Source organism: Antennarius striatus, chromosome 8 (genome assembly GCF_040054535.1).
Source record: "Antennarius striatus isolate MH-2024 chromosome 8, ASM4005453v1, whole genome shotgun sequence".
Taxonomy (NCBI): Eukaryota; Metazoa; Chordata; class Actinopteri; order Lophiiformes; family Antennariidae; genus Antennarius; species Antennarius striatus.
In genome coordinates, this window is record NC_090783.1 from 1302653 (window position 1) to 1319593 (window position 16941).

The window sequence follows — 16941 nt, forward strand, 5'->3', positions numbered from 1 at the left end:
TCAGGGTTTAGTGTTCGGCCCACAGCCGTCACGTTTCCAGCTGTAAGTTTATCTGTGACTTTGTGAAATGATTGGATTCAGTCATTTTAATTCGGTGGTTTCAGAACCTTTTCATCAAACGTTGTTATAACCAATCAGATCCATCATCAATGTGTGAAAACGAACCGGTTTCCTTTGAAGAAGACGAGGAATTGCCTCCGGTGGTCGCTTTGGTTCTCCCAGTTAGACGGAAATATTCATGAAGTGAAAAGAAACCAGTTCTACGCCGATGACAATTTGCTGTGCAAATCAGGTGGTGTACCTTTCTTTGTGCACCTGATGCTTCCCTCCACAGCGCTCTCTTGTTATAAATGTATTCAACATGACTGCACATTTACAGATAAGACCAGATTAATGCTTTTCCCTTTAGATCCCCATCAAAGCTGTCAGGCCTAAGTTCCCTGTAATCATCGAGTCAGCGATACAAAGGATCCCGTCTCAAAGGACGGCCTACCAGATCAAAGAATCGCTCCGCCGGGGGTAGAAGCTTCAAGGTGCAAGAGAAAGAAGTGATTTATGCAAAGATTTGTTGAACAGCTGCATAAAAACCCCCAAGTAATTTGCACCTACTGTCCAAATGTCATTTAGCACAACATGCCAACACGACCTTTGGTTTGTTGGTAGCTGTTGCAGACACAGCGGTACAATAAGAAAAAAAAAGCTAAATTCATATTACAGTAATTCCGTGAGTCTCGAAACGCAGCGCACTTTCGGAGGCTGTCAGCCAATAGCATGTGTGTACGGAGTCATGTGACTACCGACTAAAAATCTGCGATGTAGTGAAGCCGTGCATCTTGAAGTGTGAACAAGTGAGGGATTACTGTATGTCACTTCACATTTAAATTTTAACGCTAGTAATACGCTAGTAAAACACAATGGATGTACCGCAGGGTGTGGCGTTAGGACCCCTATTATTCATGCTCTATGCATTCTTGCTAGCATGGAGCAATTAGCGTCATCTGCGTTGTTTTACCTGCTCAGGTGGGTTGAGTGTTTTCAGGAAGTTGTCATTCTGTGTTTGTTTGCTTGTTTGTTTGTTTGTTTGTTTGTTTGTTTGTTTGTATGGGAATTTAGGGTAGATTTCAAATTGGGCAGAAAGATTCCTCTTTTATTTGAAATCTTTTCATTCCCCTTTTTCCCCAGGAGTTATTCCCGTTGTACACACATGCTGACACTAATAGTGAGCGATGCTTCGCAAATGGTGAAAAGACCCCCCCCCCCCCAATTTATCCAATTTCTGTCATTCATCAATTAGCCGTCATTAATCAGACCAAACAGGGCAGATTGATATCGCGAGCCTAATGCCCTCCAGGGGGGTAAAGTGAGACAGATTATCTCGTGACAGATGTTAGCAACGCCGGCGTACATTAGCATTACGTTGAGATGATCATCAGGCATGTTGCCGTCGGCAACAGCCGCCAAGTGTTTGACGAAAGCAGAAACACTCGTGCTAGCTGTAAACAAATAGCTTTTATTTTAATATCACATTCAACAAAAATACATTTCAATAAAGTTTTTTTTTTTAAATTCAGCTCCTTCCTCGTGAAGAAACGACATTCTTGTTACAAACGATTAACCGCATCCCAAAATATAATACTAATCTGAGTAAGTAAGCATGAATATTACTGCAAGGCTTTTTCTGCAAATATCAAGAAAAATGTATTTGAAGACACCCGACGGTCAGGTGACCGACCCGAAAAGGACGCGAGACGTCGGCTGGCGTTGGTTTTTATGCTCAAAAACATGATCGTTGTAGTTTTTCCGCTAGGAATATGAGATGACATCGTCTTCCTCGCCGTTCTTCATCTGGTTCTCACCGCCATCCGTCGATCATCTGGAACAACGAAGACCAAAGGAATCAGAAAGGACGTCCAAGAAAATGACTTCCTGTTTCAACATTAGGAAGAAAAACAAGCCCCAAAGAAGTGTCAGCTTTGTAGAAGACAATCCCCCGCAGGGTGTTTTCAGTTCTGCAATTATTATGCTAATTCTACCGACTGCGAATTATTTCCTGTCTTCCCTTTTGTCTCTTTAGGCTGGTAATGGAGGGAAAAGGTTTGGATTGTCCGTCTGATGAGCGGCGGATCGTTTCGGCTCACTGCATTATGTATCGCTCCCCCAGGTGAATTGGAAAGAGCTCGGAAATAACGATTGGAGTTCTGTAACATTCCGTATATTAGCCTGACATCCCTGAAATCGTTTCATCTCTCTTTTGTGACCCAAAAAGACTTTCATCCGTCATTGATCAGATGCTGCACAGCACCAGATCGATATTCCTCACAATCGTTGGGTTGTTCCCGTCTTTTCTCTCTCTCTCTCCCTTTTCGGGCGTTCTCACCGTTTACAGCAACGAGCAGTTCTTCTTGGGTTTCTTGGCGGGTTGGGGGCAAAGAACGGCCCGGATGGCTTCATCGAACACCGTCTTCAGGCCCCGTTGGGTCAGAGCCGAACACTCCAGGTACTTCACAGCTTCTGTGGTTACACACACACACAAACACGCAATCCAAATTATTTCATTTTCATTCTTTGCGATGAATTTGTTTCAGCATCCAGATCCTTAAAACCAAGACTACAAGCTGAAAGACTCCAAAACGGAAGACGACCCCTCTCTTAAATACCACGTAGACATTTAATCATGGGTTAATAAAGTACAGTATGCCGTCGCGCATTCGCGCATCAACAGTCGCAACTTCACCTCATCGCGGATTTTTGGTAGGCAGTCACATGATACCGTACGCGCATTCTATTGGCTGACGGCATCAGGAAGTGCGCTACATTCTGTGAGTCTCGGACTTAGGTGACACAAAAGTGCTTTAAACAGTCTAAACATTGTGGGAAAAGGTAACACATTAACCGCGAGGAAAGAGGGCGCTCTGTAATAAAATATATTTTGGTGTCATATTGAAGAAAACAACTATATCGGCTGTAGAGGCGGATTAATCTAGCATTCGACCGTCGGATGCGATCTAGCCAACCGTCCAAATTGTTTTTCCCAACCCTAACCCTAACTGTCGGAGTCGTTCTCACCGATGTCCTTGCACAGGGCCAGGCCCTGGGGGTAGGTGATGGGGGCCAACTTCTTATCCTTCAGCTTCTCGATGGCATCTTTGTCCTCCCTCAGGTCCAGCTTGGTGCCGACCAGGATGATGGGGGTGGTGGGGCAATGGTGGCGAACCTCATTGTACCACTGGAGAAAGCAAATGAAAGGAGAGACGAGTGAAGGAGGTGTAGAAAATGGCGAGGGGTGGGAGATGGTAGGGAGGAAGATTACAAACACACATGGAAAGACGTGGTTTTATATTTTCAGAGCAGGAGTGATGTTGCCTCGTCTTCTTCTCACCTTCTTTCTCCTCTTTCTTCTTCTGAAGTATCTCCTTCTTTTGCCCCCCCCCTTCATTTCTGCCTCTTTTATCATCTCTCTACCCGTTCTGTGCTGTGAGGAAATGACAGATGCTATCTACTTAGAGAATGAAGTGGATTCTGTCAGCGCCCACGAGCTGGTATAGTGTCTGACTGCTGAATCCAGCTCTTGTAGTGGAGAGGTTCACAAAGCATTCTGGGTATTTCCTGAGGAATCATTCTGACGCTTCTATTCGTCTGTTAACCAAATAACTTAAAGGGGAATAAAACCTTTCTAGAATTTTGCCAACTTTATCATCTTCCGTAGTCCGAGTCAAATCAAAGACATCTTCGAATCTCGTGAAAAGTTTCTAATCTTCACCTTCAAGTGAAGATTTATTCCAAAATCACGCCAGAGCTTCAGAAATTAACCTGAAGGACTTGAGGCTTGACTTGGACTTCATCGATGTGAGACTGGAGAACCAGCTCCATTACGACTCTACTAAAGATTTCAAAGCAAAATCTCTTGACGAGACAAGACGGGGGAGGCGGGATAGAGTCGACGTATCTGAAGCTGGACTTTCAGTTGACTTGAAAGGTCTTGAGGTATCAACCAAAAAGTCTTTTGACATACCAGTCTTCTCTGACCTGTACTTGAGTAGTGCTGGAAAGATTTGACATAAAAGACCTGAAACCGACCTGACTTTTTGATCTAAAGACCTGTTTTTGACTTGATCATTGTGAAGACTTTAGATTGACTTGCAGTGAATGACGTAACAAAGGTTTTGAACATAAAATATGGACTTTAATGACCTGATTTTTCTGAGAGACCACAGATTTGACACTGACTTGGTTCATGCAGGACCTGCTGACGGCGATAGACCAGTCACTGGGCTTGAACCACTACACCTGTAGACCTGTCACGAACAACTTGTGTTGGACTTCTCTAGACGGACTTGAGACACATGTGGTGACTGGTCACTAATGTTCTGGCTATCCTTTCTCTGCTCAACACTCCAACATCTCATTATACTTTGACCTCCTTCACACTTAGCTGTTCAGCTTCGACATACTTGTGGAACAATCGTGATGGAGGAAATATCTCGAAGGAAGTTTCTGGTAAGATTAAAAAGACTGACTTCAAGCCAAGGCTTCCAGTGCATACGTCCACACATGAAGTCTCGTGATCTTAAACAAACACAGGGGATAAGGTAAGTATCTGTATTTAAAAGATGGGGGTTGAATTTTGATTGAATCCCTTTACACTAAGGAATTTATGAAATTTCCCTTCACAGATTTGTCGTTTTTGCCATTAACAGGTCTTCCTCTACAGTTCCCCTTCATACCAACCAACCTAACAGGAACCACTCCAGTCTCTTGTTACTATGGCAACACACAAAGCAAACCATAATCAATATTACTGACGTAGCAAGCTTATGCTATTTTATTGATGTTCTTGGAGGGTATGGGATCTAAGAGCCTAGAGTGGTTTTTATGAGATGTCCAATTTGGAAAGTGCCCCATTGTTGCTGCGCACATCACAGTACAGGAAATATGGAACGCCAGAGGATGAGTCCTTGAGTTGACGGTGTTGTGCATGAAAGAGTTCAGAGTGTTCACATTGCCCATTTCAATGGGACTCACAACTTTACGTTATGACGTGGATGTAAAGGCGGACGGACGACGTCCACTGAAAGTCTTCTGGCCAGCAGGTTCGCAAACTTTCAATGTCTCTATCACAAAACTACAAAACAAGGACTCAATCTAGAATTTAAGACATTTCTAAATCCATTTTTCTAAATTTAAAAGAAATGACACGACGGTAAAGAGTTCAGAGGACGTCACAAAGGACACTGAATCAGACTTAAGAGACACACAGGAATCATCGTTTTTTAGTTTGTTTCTCCACACAATTCAATAAATTCAGGTAGAAATAGTTAAATTATTACTTTTATTCATTAAATACACAACAAGCAACTTTTTTTCAGGATAAATTATCTAATTAACTAAAACTCCTTCAGATGACGTATATAAATGTGACTCACCTTAGTTCTGGCGTTCTCGTAGGACGCTGGGCTCACCAGAGAGAAACAGATCAGGAAAACATCCTAAATGGACAGAAGACGAGACGAAAGCAGAGCTGATGGTAGGAGAAGAAGAATCCAACTCTACACGTGTTTAAGGACAAAATTAATTTAGCCCCAATTCACCGACAACTCGCCAAAACTAGGAAAAACGCTGCCGTGTGACTCCAGGCCAGTAGATGGCGGTGTAATCTTTCAAAATAAAAACTTTTATGAATAAATATGACACTTTCTTCATTCTTTTGGAGTCAAAATGAACTTCTCATTCCAAAAAATGCCTTCACCAATTTTAAATATTTTCATAATGTTGACTACTTTTTTTTTTTTAAATGTTTTTTGTGATTTTTTGCACTTTAAGCAGCTTCTCTCTACTCTTCCTCAGTGTTGCGTCGTCTTATTGTGGGTCTGGCACCTACAGTGTGACCTCAGTGTATCTAGGGCGTGTGATTGTGATGATATACCGTCTGTGGGTAGGACAGTGGGCGGAGCCTGTCATAGTCTTCCTGTCCCGCTGTATCCCAGAGGCCCAGGTTGACCGGCTTGCTGTCCACCATCACATTAGCTGAGTAGTTGTCAAACCTGTGAAAAGCAGGGATATCAATCAATTAGTCAGTGAGCTGGCCTTTCACCACACGATCAATCACCTGATTTACAGCCGCCATTGAAATGCCATCAAGGCGCGGCGGCGTGAGGAAGTGAGCTCTGGAGAGCAAAACAATAAAAGTTTTAATACTACCTCTGTGTCTTTATAGCAGTGATAAAGGTATTGTTGTAATTTTTTCTTTTACAATACAACTAACATGCATCGATTTCTCAATTCCACCCAATAAACAATATTAAATAACCTTTTTTGATGCTGCGCTGCCTCCATGTGGTCAGGAAGAAGCACTGCAGTCTTATTGATCTACTCTTTAACTGTTTATCTACCTGTTCTCGTCTGTCAAGCTAACATCAGTCAGTCAGGTACAAATGGAAAGTTTGAAAGTTTCCGTTCTGACTCATCTATGAGTTTAGTTTGTGTAACGCTGATGGACAAATGCTGTTTCTGCAACTTCCTGCTTCCTATTTCCTTTCGCTGTCAGTCATGAAATGACAGCTTTTAGCAAATTCAAAGTGAACTCAGGTTGTGGTTTAGTTGAGTTACAGCCTGATGCTAGAAGATATAAATCCCTTCTCTTAAAATTTAGTAATATCTGAGTTTTCTTTTAATACGACATATTTGAGGGTTTTTTTCCCCCTTTATCTCGTTTTATTACATCACATTTAATGTAAAACTTTAAAGCTTGAACTGTGATATAATTGATAGAAAAATCAAATTTTTGGAAAATAAGTTTTCATGGAACCTTATGACAAATATCCAAAAAAAATGTACAAAAATTTGTATATATCAATGATAATTTGTATAATTTTGGTCAAATCCAGACTTTTTTTTACATAGAAAATGCAAATGCATGTGTATGATTTTATATATAATACACATGCATCTGCATTTATATATCAAGAAAATGTTAAAGCCTCAAACTCCTAATATATATCTATATAATCAGTTTGGCTTTACACATTCTGTCTGATTAATAGTCCTTAAACGTTTTTGTCTTTCCAAAGTAAAACACCATGTGCCTTTATTTTGAAAGGTTTAACTTTCATCACTTTGTTAGCTAGCAAATAAAGCTAAAACCAGCGTTTTTACCGAGTCGTTTTTAGTCAGAAGTGTTTTCTGAGCATGTGCAGACGTCTGTTTCCTGTTGTTTGTCACCTCTGTATTACCTGAGATCGTCACATGATGCTGACGGTGGGGTGGGGGTGTTATACTCACACTGTGGGAATGTACTCCCCAGGAAAGGCGTTGGTCGTGTAGCTGATGAGCAGACATGTTTTCCCCACAGCCCTAAAACACACAGGTGGGAACACGTCAAAGATCGACCCTGAAAACCGAATCAAATCCAGAGCTGAGTCCGACCAGACAGTCTATGAGTGTTCCTCTGTGGGTATATTTAGCATTAGCATGTAGTTAACAAAAAGAAGAACATGTATGTGCTATAAGTAGAAGCAGTAACCGGTTCCTGCAAACAGGAACCATGTCTCCTGGTTCTGAGCTGGTTTTACAGCATCCCGTAGTTCCTGGTTCCACTTCAAGTCTTTGTCTCTTTGGGTAGTGTCAGACATCAAAGTCACCAAAAGGTGGTCAAACAGGAATTCAAATTTGTTTTCATTCTTTCCACACGTGTGATTTAAAGTCTTCTCGCCTCTGAACACGGATCACACAGATCAGACGCGGCGACGCGGACTTCTGACCCCCAGCAGTCAGTCATCAAACCGGGTCTCCACCCGAGAACCGCGTCCAGTTCCACGCCCGGGTGGAATCATCCGCATACGAGGAAAGATTCCACGTCACCCCCAGTTTCACAACGTTTACGTATATCAGAAACAGCAGAGGTCCGAGGATGGAGCCTTGTGGAACCCCCCGATACATGTGATACGTCTTCATCATGTGTCCCACCCCTTTAATTACAGGAGAACCTCCTGGTACGAGTTGGACAAACATATTTTTATCAACCAATAGAGATGCAGACCTTACCTGTGTATAATTAATTATATAAAGGTTACGTAAACAACTATAAAGAATCAAAAGAAACGCTAAAGTCAGGAGAACACACGAGCTACGTCTTTACTCCACCAACAAGAACGAGATCCGGTCTTACTGATGTTGTATACATCCGCCAACACGTGGGAAAGAACGAGATCCGTCTCATTGATGTGGTATACATCCGCCAACACGTGGTAAAGAACGAGATACGGTCTCACTGATGTATCCATCCGTCACATACTGTAGCTGTGGTGTCTTGAAACACGACTTGTATCTTGAAATTTAGCCCATCACTCAAACATAAACGTGGACAGACTGACGACTCGCATCTCAAAACACTCGTATATCAAGCAGCTCGTATCTCGAAGTTTTACAGCATTTGGTCAAAATATCGTCGAAACAATAGACCTAAATTTTGATAAGAGAATCTTTGCAATGGTACGTTTATACAACTACTGCTTGTGGACCTTTATCGAACGGTACTACGACCCCTGAAGGGAAAAGCCGAAAGGAAAAGAAGAAGAAGACTACATTAACATGTTAGCACACAGTAACTCCAAGAGGGTAAGTTCCTCTTCCTCCCCCCTTACTGGAAGCTTTAGACGTCCGACCTGACAGCGGCCCTCTCGACATGTGTTCAAACACAACAAAGACTCTGATTCTGAAGGTCCGGCTGCACCAAACCCCAACGGACACGTAAAAAACCACGTTTAGAGAACTAAACTGCGTTTAGAGAACTAAACCATGTCAACCACAAAAGAAACGAACCTGGTGTAAGACCTGACTCGCTTCACCTCCTCCACCTCCACCAACGCTCTCCATCTTCCTCTTTACGGCTCTATTAATATAAGCGACTTTGCCTCGGAACCAGAACTGGACCAGAGTCCGATCTTTGAACGTAGAACCAATAACCAACTTTATTTACGGCCTTCAGGCGCCAATCGGTGTGGCATCCAACCCACACCAGGAAGCTCACGTACGAGGAAATAATCCAGCTGAGATGTGATCCATACTGGAACCATTCCATCACAGAGTTCCTGCAATCAGCACAAACAATCCGCCTACTTTTACTTCTGAAGTTGGTGAAGTTGAGTTGTTCTGACGGGCGTAGATCAAAGTCGTCCAGGAATTGGAGCGACTGAAGACAGAAAGAGGTTTCATTTCTGTCTTCTGGTCGGAGTTCAACCCTGCTCACCTGCCTCTGGATCCGATCACACACCTGGAGACTCACCCATCTACTCTGTACCTGAACGCATCGCTGCAGAAGTTGATGGACTTGTTACTCGAGGTTGAATAAACGTAAAAAAACCCAAAACCCACCCCCCCCCCTCCACAGTGCAGAATGAGAAGAGGATTGGAACCCATACCCGTCTCCCACCACCACGCATTTGATGGCCTGCATCCTGCTGCGCTCCTCGCTCCGAAACGACTCAGGGAGGAAGGAAGTTCAGAGGCAGAGGAGCTGCAGCGACAGGAAGTCCCTACCTCACCCCTCCCTCACCCCTCCCTCACCCCTCCCTCACCCCTCCCTCACCCCCCAGCTGACTCGCTTCCTCCATCTCTGCACCAGTCACTCCTCTATGCCGATGACACGCGTCTAAACGCGTCTAAACCAGGATCAGGTGTGAACCGGGCCGGAGGGGCGGGTCAAGCAGACTTGTTACACTTTTCCTCTTTTGTTCTAGTGTGTGTGTATCTGCTGCACACACACACACACACAAACACACACACACACACACACACACACACACACACACACACACACACACACACACACACACACACACACACACTGTAACTATGTGGTAAAACCTGCTGGGGGAGAACCGACATTCATCAAACAGTCATGATGTTCTGATCAGAGACGATCGGAGTCACAAACAGGATTCCACCTTCATCATGTTTTTAACCCTTTCATTCTCGCTCAGAAACCCCTTCGTTCTCCCTTTAGAACAATCTGTCTCCACCAGATGGCGCTCATGCGTCACTTGATCAAACTGATGACCCCAAATGTAACCGCGATGACGATTAGCCTCTAATCCCCCATTATCAGATTGTCCCTGCCATTAATCACAATAATAATAGTAATAATAATAGTAATAACAATAACAATAATAATAGTAATAAGTATTATTATTTATAATAATAACAACAACAATAATATTTTATTATTATTATTATTATTATTATTATTATTATTATTATTATTATTATTATTATTATTATTTGAGAGACTCAGTAGAAATTCCTTCTTCATCAATAACCAATGACAGGCTTCTGATCAATCATGTGACCCAGGAAAGCGGAAGTGACCTACATTATGTTTACTTAGTAGGAGTCAAGCCTCAAGAGTTGCAAGTGTTCACACCAGCAGAAAATCGGATGTGGATCAGGTTTAGGATCAGGTGTGAAGATCGGATGTGGATCAGGTTTAGGATCAGGTGTGAAAGCGGTGCCAGTCTGAATGGAAGAAGGTTCCTGATTCCCGTCAGGACATAAGTAGATAACAAAATCCAGATTTGTTAATTTTCAATCCCAGTGTGAACGCGACTTCACACGCCACAATAAAAACTAAAAGAAGATCATAAGATCTTCAAGATAAAAGCATCCAATCAGTGACCAGAAGAAACTCACTTCCACTCTTTTTTTTTTTTAGCTTTATCTGGTTTGTTTTAATGTCTTTGAATTAATTTCTGTTCACTTTCCAATGGTTTTAAATGTGAACAATCTGAAGTGTTTCCTTTCACTTCCTCGGACTGAAACAGACGTGTGAACACACATCCGTTTTACTTTGAAGTCCTCGTCTTCCTCTGCTTTCAGACCCATGGATGAGGAAGAGGAGGAGTCTCACGCCCCTCATCTGCTTCATTTAAACCAGAATCTTCATTTCTCCATTTAACGGGTTTATCGTCGCCTGTTTTTCCTCCTCGGCCTTGAATATAAATGACGGACGACCAAATGGGTAAGACATCATTTGATTATTGATTATTGTTTGATTTTAGAGATCAATAACTTCACAAAACTGCATGAGGTTTGTCTTAATGTAAACCTGTGGGAAAAAAAAGTAGTGAATCTTTTAATTTGGTGGAATGGGCACAAATTTTATGACATTATTACGTCAAATAGGTCATTTTCTCGTATTTTACATGAACTGCAGAACCTGGGAAAGTCAGAATTAAGACAGAACTGAATCAATAAATGTTGGTTTGGAATCACTTTTTCCTTTTCTTCCTCATTTTAACAAGAGTTTTAAAATAAAAGTCGATCAAAATGAGCTCCGTTCTGACCAGTCGGTGAAAAACCGATGGTAAATAATGATGAAGAGGATGCTCTGAGGTGTTCTTCACCTTCTGAACTCTGCGGTTCATGGAAACGCAACCTGATCTCAGATGAAATGAGGAAGAGGAGGTCCGACTCTGAGCTCAGAGTCTGTTTTTTCTATTATTCTGGTGACAATAATATAAAAGCAGAAGTGGAGAGACGTTCAAACTGGAAGTTAAACTCCAGAAATCTGAAATTCCAGCTCAAATCCAGAGTCACACAAACGACAGGTTCGATTCCAGCCTGGAATCTGACCATTGCGATATCTTTAATTTGGGGTGTTTCAGTTTTACCGTGAAAAAAACAACAACTTCAAATTTGTTAAATTTATTATTCATTTATTCTGATTTTTCTGTTTTTGTTGTTTAGTTTTCCCAGATTTTACAGCTGATGAGAAGATGGAGCTGGAGAACATCAAGACCTACAAGAAAGACCTCCTGGATGATATCCAAGTATTATTTTTAAATTCAGAATTTTTCACAAAATCTGCACAGATTTTGAAACAAATCATAAATTCTGTTTTTCATTCTGTCTTGATTAGAAGTTAAAGCTGGAAATCGACAAGATCATGGAGGAAATTCTCAGCTTCAAGCCTGGGGAGGAAAAGTGAGTTTTAAACACTTTCACTTATTTATTTTCACAATTGTTTTTTTTGAGAAATTTCAACAAAATTATGTCAGATTTTGACTCTAATTTTGAATTTCCCGTTTTTTTTCTTTTGCTCCCGTTGAAATTTGAATTTGGGTTTCAAGTGAGGCTTAAAAAATAGAGATCACGCGAAAATGGAATTAAATTTATTGACTTATAAATTGTAATGTCAGATAAAACAGGCTGACAGAAAGCATCCCTAACTGGACCTGCATGTTTATAAAATATTATGGAATGCTAATAATGCTAATTCGTATTCCTCTGGTTGTAGCAAGGCGCTGGAGAAGAGCAAACGCTTCTCAAACGGGAAGAAGAAATTCAACATGGACCCCAAAAAGGTAGAGCGGGAGACAGCCAACGGATTAAAAATGGCCACCGGGGTCATGAGATTTTTGACTTCACCCGTCGTCACGACAACAGACTCAGTGAGGTTTACTTTAGGACATCGTACCAAAGTGTGGTTACCGAAGAGGCCTACGCTCTTCTGTTAGAGGAGGCTAAAGGGCTAGCATCAAGCGTAGCATCAAGGCTAGCATCAAGAGTAGCATCAAGCGTAGCATCAATTGTAGCATTAAGTGTAGCATCAACCGTAGCATCAAGGCTAGCATCAGTGCCCAAACACACGAGGGAAAAGTGTGAAACGCCGGGCGTTCTGAAATGGGTCACTGCCTGGTTTCCTGTCATTAAACCACCTGAAGCCGCTTCAACAGTTCGTGGTTTGACTGACTGACACGTCAGGCATCACGTCCTACATGCATGTAGGTCAACTCTGAAGCGCTTGAGATCGCCTAGATGTCGGATGCAAAGCGACCGTCCTGCTTCAAAGCTCAAAAGTCAGAAAAGTTACAATTCTGTGACTGAAAGTTTATTCAGTTGTAAGTTGGACATTTAAAAAAAATAAAATTTGCATAGGAATGCATCATGTTAATGTTTCCTTTCTGAACTCTCCATGGGCGAAGAAAGAGGAAGAGAAATTGGTTTTAAGGAATTGGGATTACAGAAGCAGCGAGCAGTAAATGATCTTTATAGCTTAGCAACCGGAGATGAGATAATCATGTGACTAAAGAACATTTAACCACTTCCTGTCAACGCGTCCGCTTACCCAAAGTACAAATTAGTCAAAGATGTCCGAAAAGATATGATGTAAGACGTGTGTGTTACGGTATTCACGTGACGTCAGCGCGTTGAGCACATAAAAGACGAGTTTGGCCCATCCATCCACCCCGACCTCCTCAGTCCTCACTGATGCCAACAGAATATTTAGTTGTTTAGAATATTCTAAATACCAAGAATAAAAATAAATAGATAAAAAACTTCTTTTTTTAACAATGAAGATGACTCACACGACCCCTAGTGGCCAACAGGAGGTACAATCCATGAATGACCAACCACAATCGTGTGTTTTAATTGAGATGTTTTGTGTGTGTGTGTGTGTGTGTGTGTGTGTGTGTGTGTGTGTTTGTGTGTGTGTGTGTGTGTGTGTGTGTGTGTGTGTGTGTGTGTGTGTGTGTGTGTGTGTGTGTGTGTTAGGGTATTAATTACCTGGTGGAACATAAATTGCTGGACAGAAGCCCTCAGGTCTTTGCCGAGTTCCTCTACAAGGAGGAAGGTCTGGACAAGACGGCCATCGGAGACTTTCTTGGAGAGAGGTGAGAAAAGGAGGACCAGGTGGAAGAAAGAATGGAGATGTTACAGATAAGGAGGGAAAGGATGGAAGAGAAAGAGATTTAGGGGAGGTGTTAAAATCATTAGGGAAAAATAGGGAGAGGGACAGGAAAAAGTAGGAGGAAGGGAATCAGCTGTAAGACTCTGGGAAAGAGGGGAACCATGGAGACTGTGAATGACTTCCATCTGACCCCCAGGGAGGAGATCCACCTCCAGACGCTGAAGGCTTTCGTGGACCTGCACGAGTTCTCAGACCTCAACCTGGTCCAGGCCCTCAGGTCGGTTCACGACACCAAAGAAGCCTTTTAGACCCGGACCGGGTTCTCCTAGGGAATCACGAACATAACGCGACTACATTGTGTTCCTACCCAACAGACAGTTCCTGTGGAGTTTCCGTCTCCCCGGCGAAGCCCAGAAGATCGACCGCATGATGGAGGCTTTCGCTACGCGCTACTGCGACTGCAACGCTGAAGTCTTCCAGTCGGCAGGTGATCCTGGTTAAAACGTCCACTTCCTGTTGGGACTCAGATCTCTGTGGTTTCTAACCGTGTTCCTCTGCCACGCCAGACACCTGCTACATCCTGTCGTTCGCCATCATCATGCTGAACACCAGCCTCCACAACCCCTGTGTGAAGGACAAGACCACCCTGGAGCGGTTCATCTCCATGAACAGAGGCATCAACTCCGGGGAGAACCTACCGGACGAGCTACTCGAGGTGACTAGCACCTGGGAGGAAAACGTTCTTGATATGTTTGATGGGTTTAGACCTTTAAAGCCCAAACCGTGAAATAATTTCCAGAAAAAATCTAATGGAACATTCTGACAAATTTGTCCAAAAAAAAATTGTATATATGAGCTGTAATTTGTATAATTTTGGGTAAATCCAGAATTTTTTCGCAATGAAAATGCAGATGCGTGCGTTTTTCAGGTAAAACATGTCAAATTTATGACGTAGATGTCTCAAAATCCTGAAAGGCTGAGTAAACCAAATATAAGTTTGGTTTTCAACACTGGATAGGTGGATGGAAACTTGACCCGAAAGTGATGGTTTTATTTATTGAATTGTTTCTCAGTTTCAAGGTTTCATTTCTAGAGAAGAGAACACAAGAAGAAGTAGAGTCGATATTTTACTTGAAGTGAAACCGAATTATAGTTTTAATTTAGTAGATTTGATTTGGAGGAATGTCAGAAATAGCAAGACGTCATGAAACCAGTGTTTTCATCTGTTTGGAGAACAAGATGGAACAGAAACGCTTATTTAAAAGAAATTGTCAATTTTGGTTGGAAATGTTTCTTTCGTCTCTCAAAATTTTATTTGTGGTTATGATCCACCTCAAATGGAATCATTGAGAGTGTATTTGAAAAGGACAATAAAAGTAAAAGGAATAATTCTAATAAGAACACTTCCTCTCTGCTCAGAAATTGTTCGAGAGCATTCGCAACGAGCCTTTCAAAATCCCGCTGGATGATGGGAATGATCTGACGCACACCTTCTTCAACCCCGATAGAGAAGGCTGGCTCCTTAAACTTGGTAAAACCCCAGAGCGGCAAGTTTACGACTAATTTTACACCGACATTTGGACTAAAGTTAAAAGTTACCAATAAATATTTGCCCATTTCTCCATTTCGCATTAAGAAACGTTTTGTCTCGTCTTCCAGGAGGTCGGGTGAAGACCTGGAAGAGGAGATGGTTCATCCTGACGGACAACTGCCTCTACTACTTCGAGTTCACCACCGTAAGCCTCCAGATGCTGTCCAATCGCACGAAAGCAATACAATCAGGGGCGGCTCTGATTGATTCTGGTGTTTTACAGGATAAGGAACCTCGAGGCATCATCCCTTTGGAGAACCTTTGCGTGCGAGAAGTTTCTTATGCCCGCAAACCGGTAAGACGTCGTCTTTCAACACCAAGGCTGTTGACTGATCCGTTGCATGTTGATCACGTGGCTCTGGTGTCGTCTAGTACTGCCTGGAGCTGTACAACCCCAACAGTCCAGGAAGGAAGATTAAAGCCTGCAAAACCGAAACGGACGGCCGGGTGGTGCAGGGTAAACACCAATCCTACACCATATGTGCTGCCAACGCAGAAGAAAGAGACATGTGGATCAAGGCCGTCAGGTAGGACGTCTCACACGTGTACTCGTTCTCCCGCATTGTAAGGACATAGGTTTGTATTCTATCTAACGAGGACAAACACAGCTAAAGCTAAGCTAATTCTAAATCTAAATCAGGTCTTAACCTTTAAACCCCGTGATTAATGGCTGCATTAAAAATGGACTATTTTTGGTCTCTCTGAAGAAATGCTTTACGAAGTTGGTTGAAGGTTCAAGAGCTTTGTTTGGGATAAAAACCAAGAATGTCTTCAGCATCATGGTTTGATAATCATGGCCGTCTTCTTGGCGTCAAACAGGGCGAGTATCACCAAAGATCCATTCTACGACCTGGTCTCAGTCCGAAAGAAGAAGGTGATAAACCAGACTCCTCACGACCGACCCATCCAGAGCCCCTAGTGGACGTTTCTGGAAATACACCCCAACTGCTGCCCCATTCAGAGCAAAAGGAGTTCAGACACTGACGGATGTCCTTCAAGCTAAAACAAGGATCCATGTTTCTACTTCTGCTTCCACAGACGGGACTAAACGGTGTCAGACGCACCAGGAACTGACTCATTCCAGTCGCTCATGGAGGAATCACTGGTGGAAGCTAATGTCGGCGTCGGTACGCATCGTGGACTGACCTGTGCATGTGAACTAGTCCTCTGCGGAGTTAGCTAGTTGACCATATGTCATGCATATCAATGCATCTTTCAACAGCTTCACCTCTTTATTCAGGGGTGTTATGCTAATGGTAATGCTACTGTCAAGCATGATTTGACTGTTACTAGTGTGTGTGTGGTTTTAATTCTTTATATGTGTATATAGAAACTGAACGTGAGTGTGAACAGTTGTTTTTTCATTTTGGTCCAGTTGTGAACTGGTAAATGGATGAATGAATTTTTTTTTCCCCAGGAATTATGTTTAAAAACTTCTTGTACTTTATAGAATGACATAGAGCACCTTTTATAATCAAACCAAGACTGTCTTCAGATCATTAATATTTCATCTGCCATTATCAGCACAGTGCAATAAGTTAGCCTTAGTGTGTAAAAACATGTAAACTGTAAATAAAGCCATCTCTTAACCATTAGCATTAGCGCTGCACGTCTTAAATACTCAGAACTATTTAATAGAACTTAGATACCCGTTGACATGGATCCA

General features: G+C 42.4%; 2 protein-coding genes across 4 annotated transcripts; one reads left to right on the forward strand and one right to left on the reverse strand.

The window, feature by feature from the left end:
• Nucleotides 1-1498: 1498 nt before the first annotated feature.
• LOC137600140 (ras-related C3 botulinum toxin substrate 2) lies at nucleotides 1499-9502 on the reverse strand. Of its 2 annotated transcripts, none has more exons than XM_068321573.1 (7): nucleotides 9417-9502; nucleotides 7279-7350; nucleotides 5924-6041; nucleotides 5424-5486; nucleotides 3067-3226; nucleotides 2378-2511; nucleotides 1499-1926 (listed from the first exon to the last, which is right to left on the reverse strand). In XM_068321573.1, exons 1-6 carry the CDS (start codon nucleotides 9449-9451, stop codon nucleotides 2381-2383), a joined length of 579 nt encoding a protein of 192 aa, XP_068177674.1. In that variant the 5' UTR covers nucleotides 9452-9502; the 3' UTR covers nucleotides 1499-1926; nucleotides 2378-2380. The 2 variants fall into 2 exon arrangements, with proteins under 2 accessions (XP_068177674.1, XP_068177673.1); XM_068321572.1 differs by having other exon boundaries at nucleotides 1502-1873; nucleotides 9417-9501.
• Nucleotides 9503-10864: 1362 nt separating this feature from the next.
• On the forward strand, nucleotides 10865-16870 carry cyth4b (cytohesin 4b). 2 transcript variants are annotated; one of them, XM_068322406.1, is made up of 13 exons: nucleotides 10866-11011; nucleotides 11740-11822; nucleotides 11912-11976; nucleotides 12290-12356; nucleotides 13549-13667; nucleotides 13881-13961; nucleotides 14059-14171; nucleotides 14251-14399; nucleotides 15104-15215; nucleotides 15344-15420; nucleotides 15499-15570; nucleotides 15648-15802; nucleotides 16095-16870. In XM_068322406.1, exons 1-13 carry the CDS (start codon nucleotides 10993-10995, stop codon nucleotides 16192-16194), a joined length of 1212 nt encoding a protein of 403 aa, XP_068178507.1. In that variant the 5' UTR covers nucleotides 10866-10992; the 3' UTR covers nucleotides 16195-16870. The 2 variants fall into 2 exon arrangements, with proteins under 2 accessions (XP_068178505.1, XP_068178507.1); XM_068322404.1 differs by having other exon boundaries at nucleotides 10865-11011; nucleotides 15499-15802.
• The last annotated feature ends 71 nt before the right edge of the window (nucleotides 16871-16941 follow it).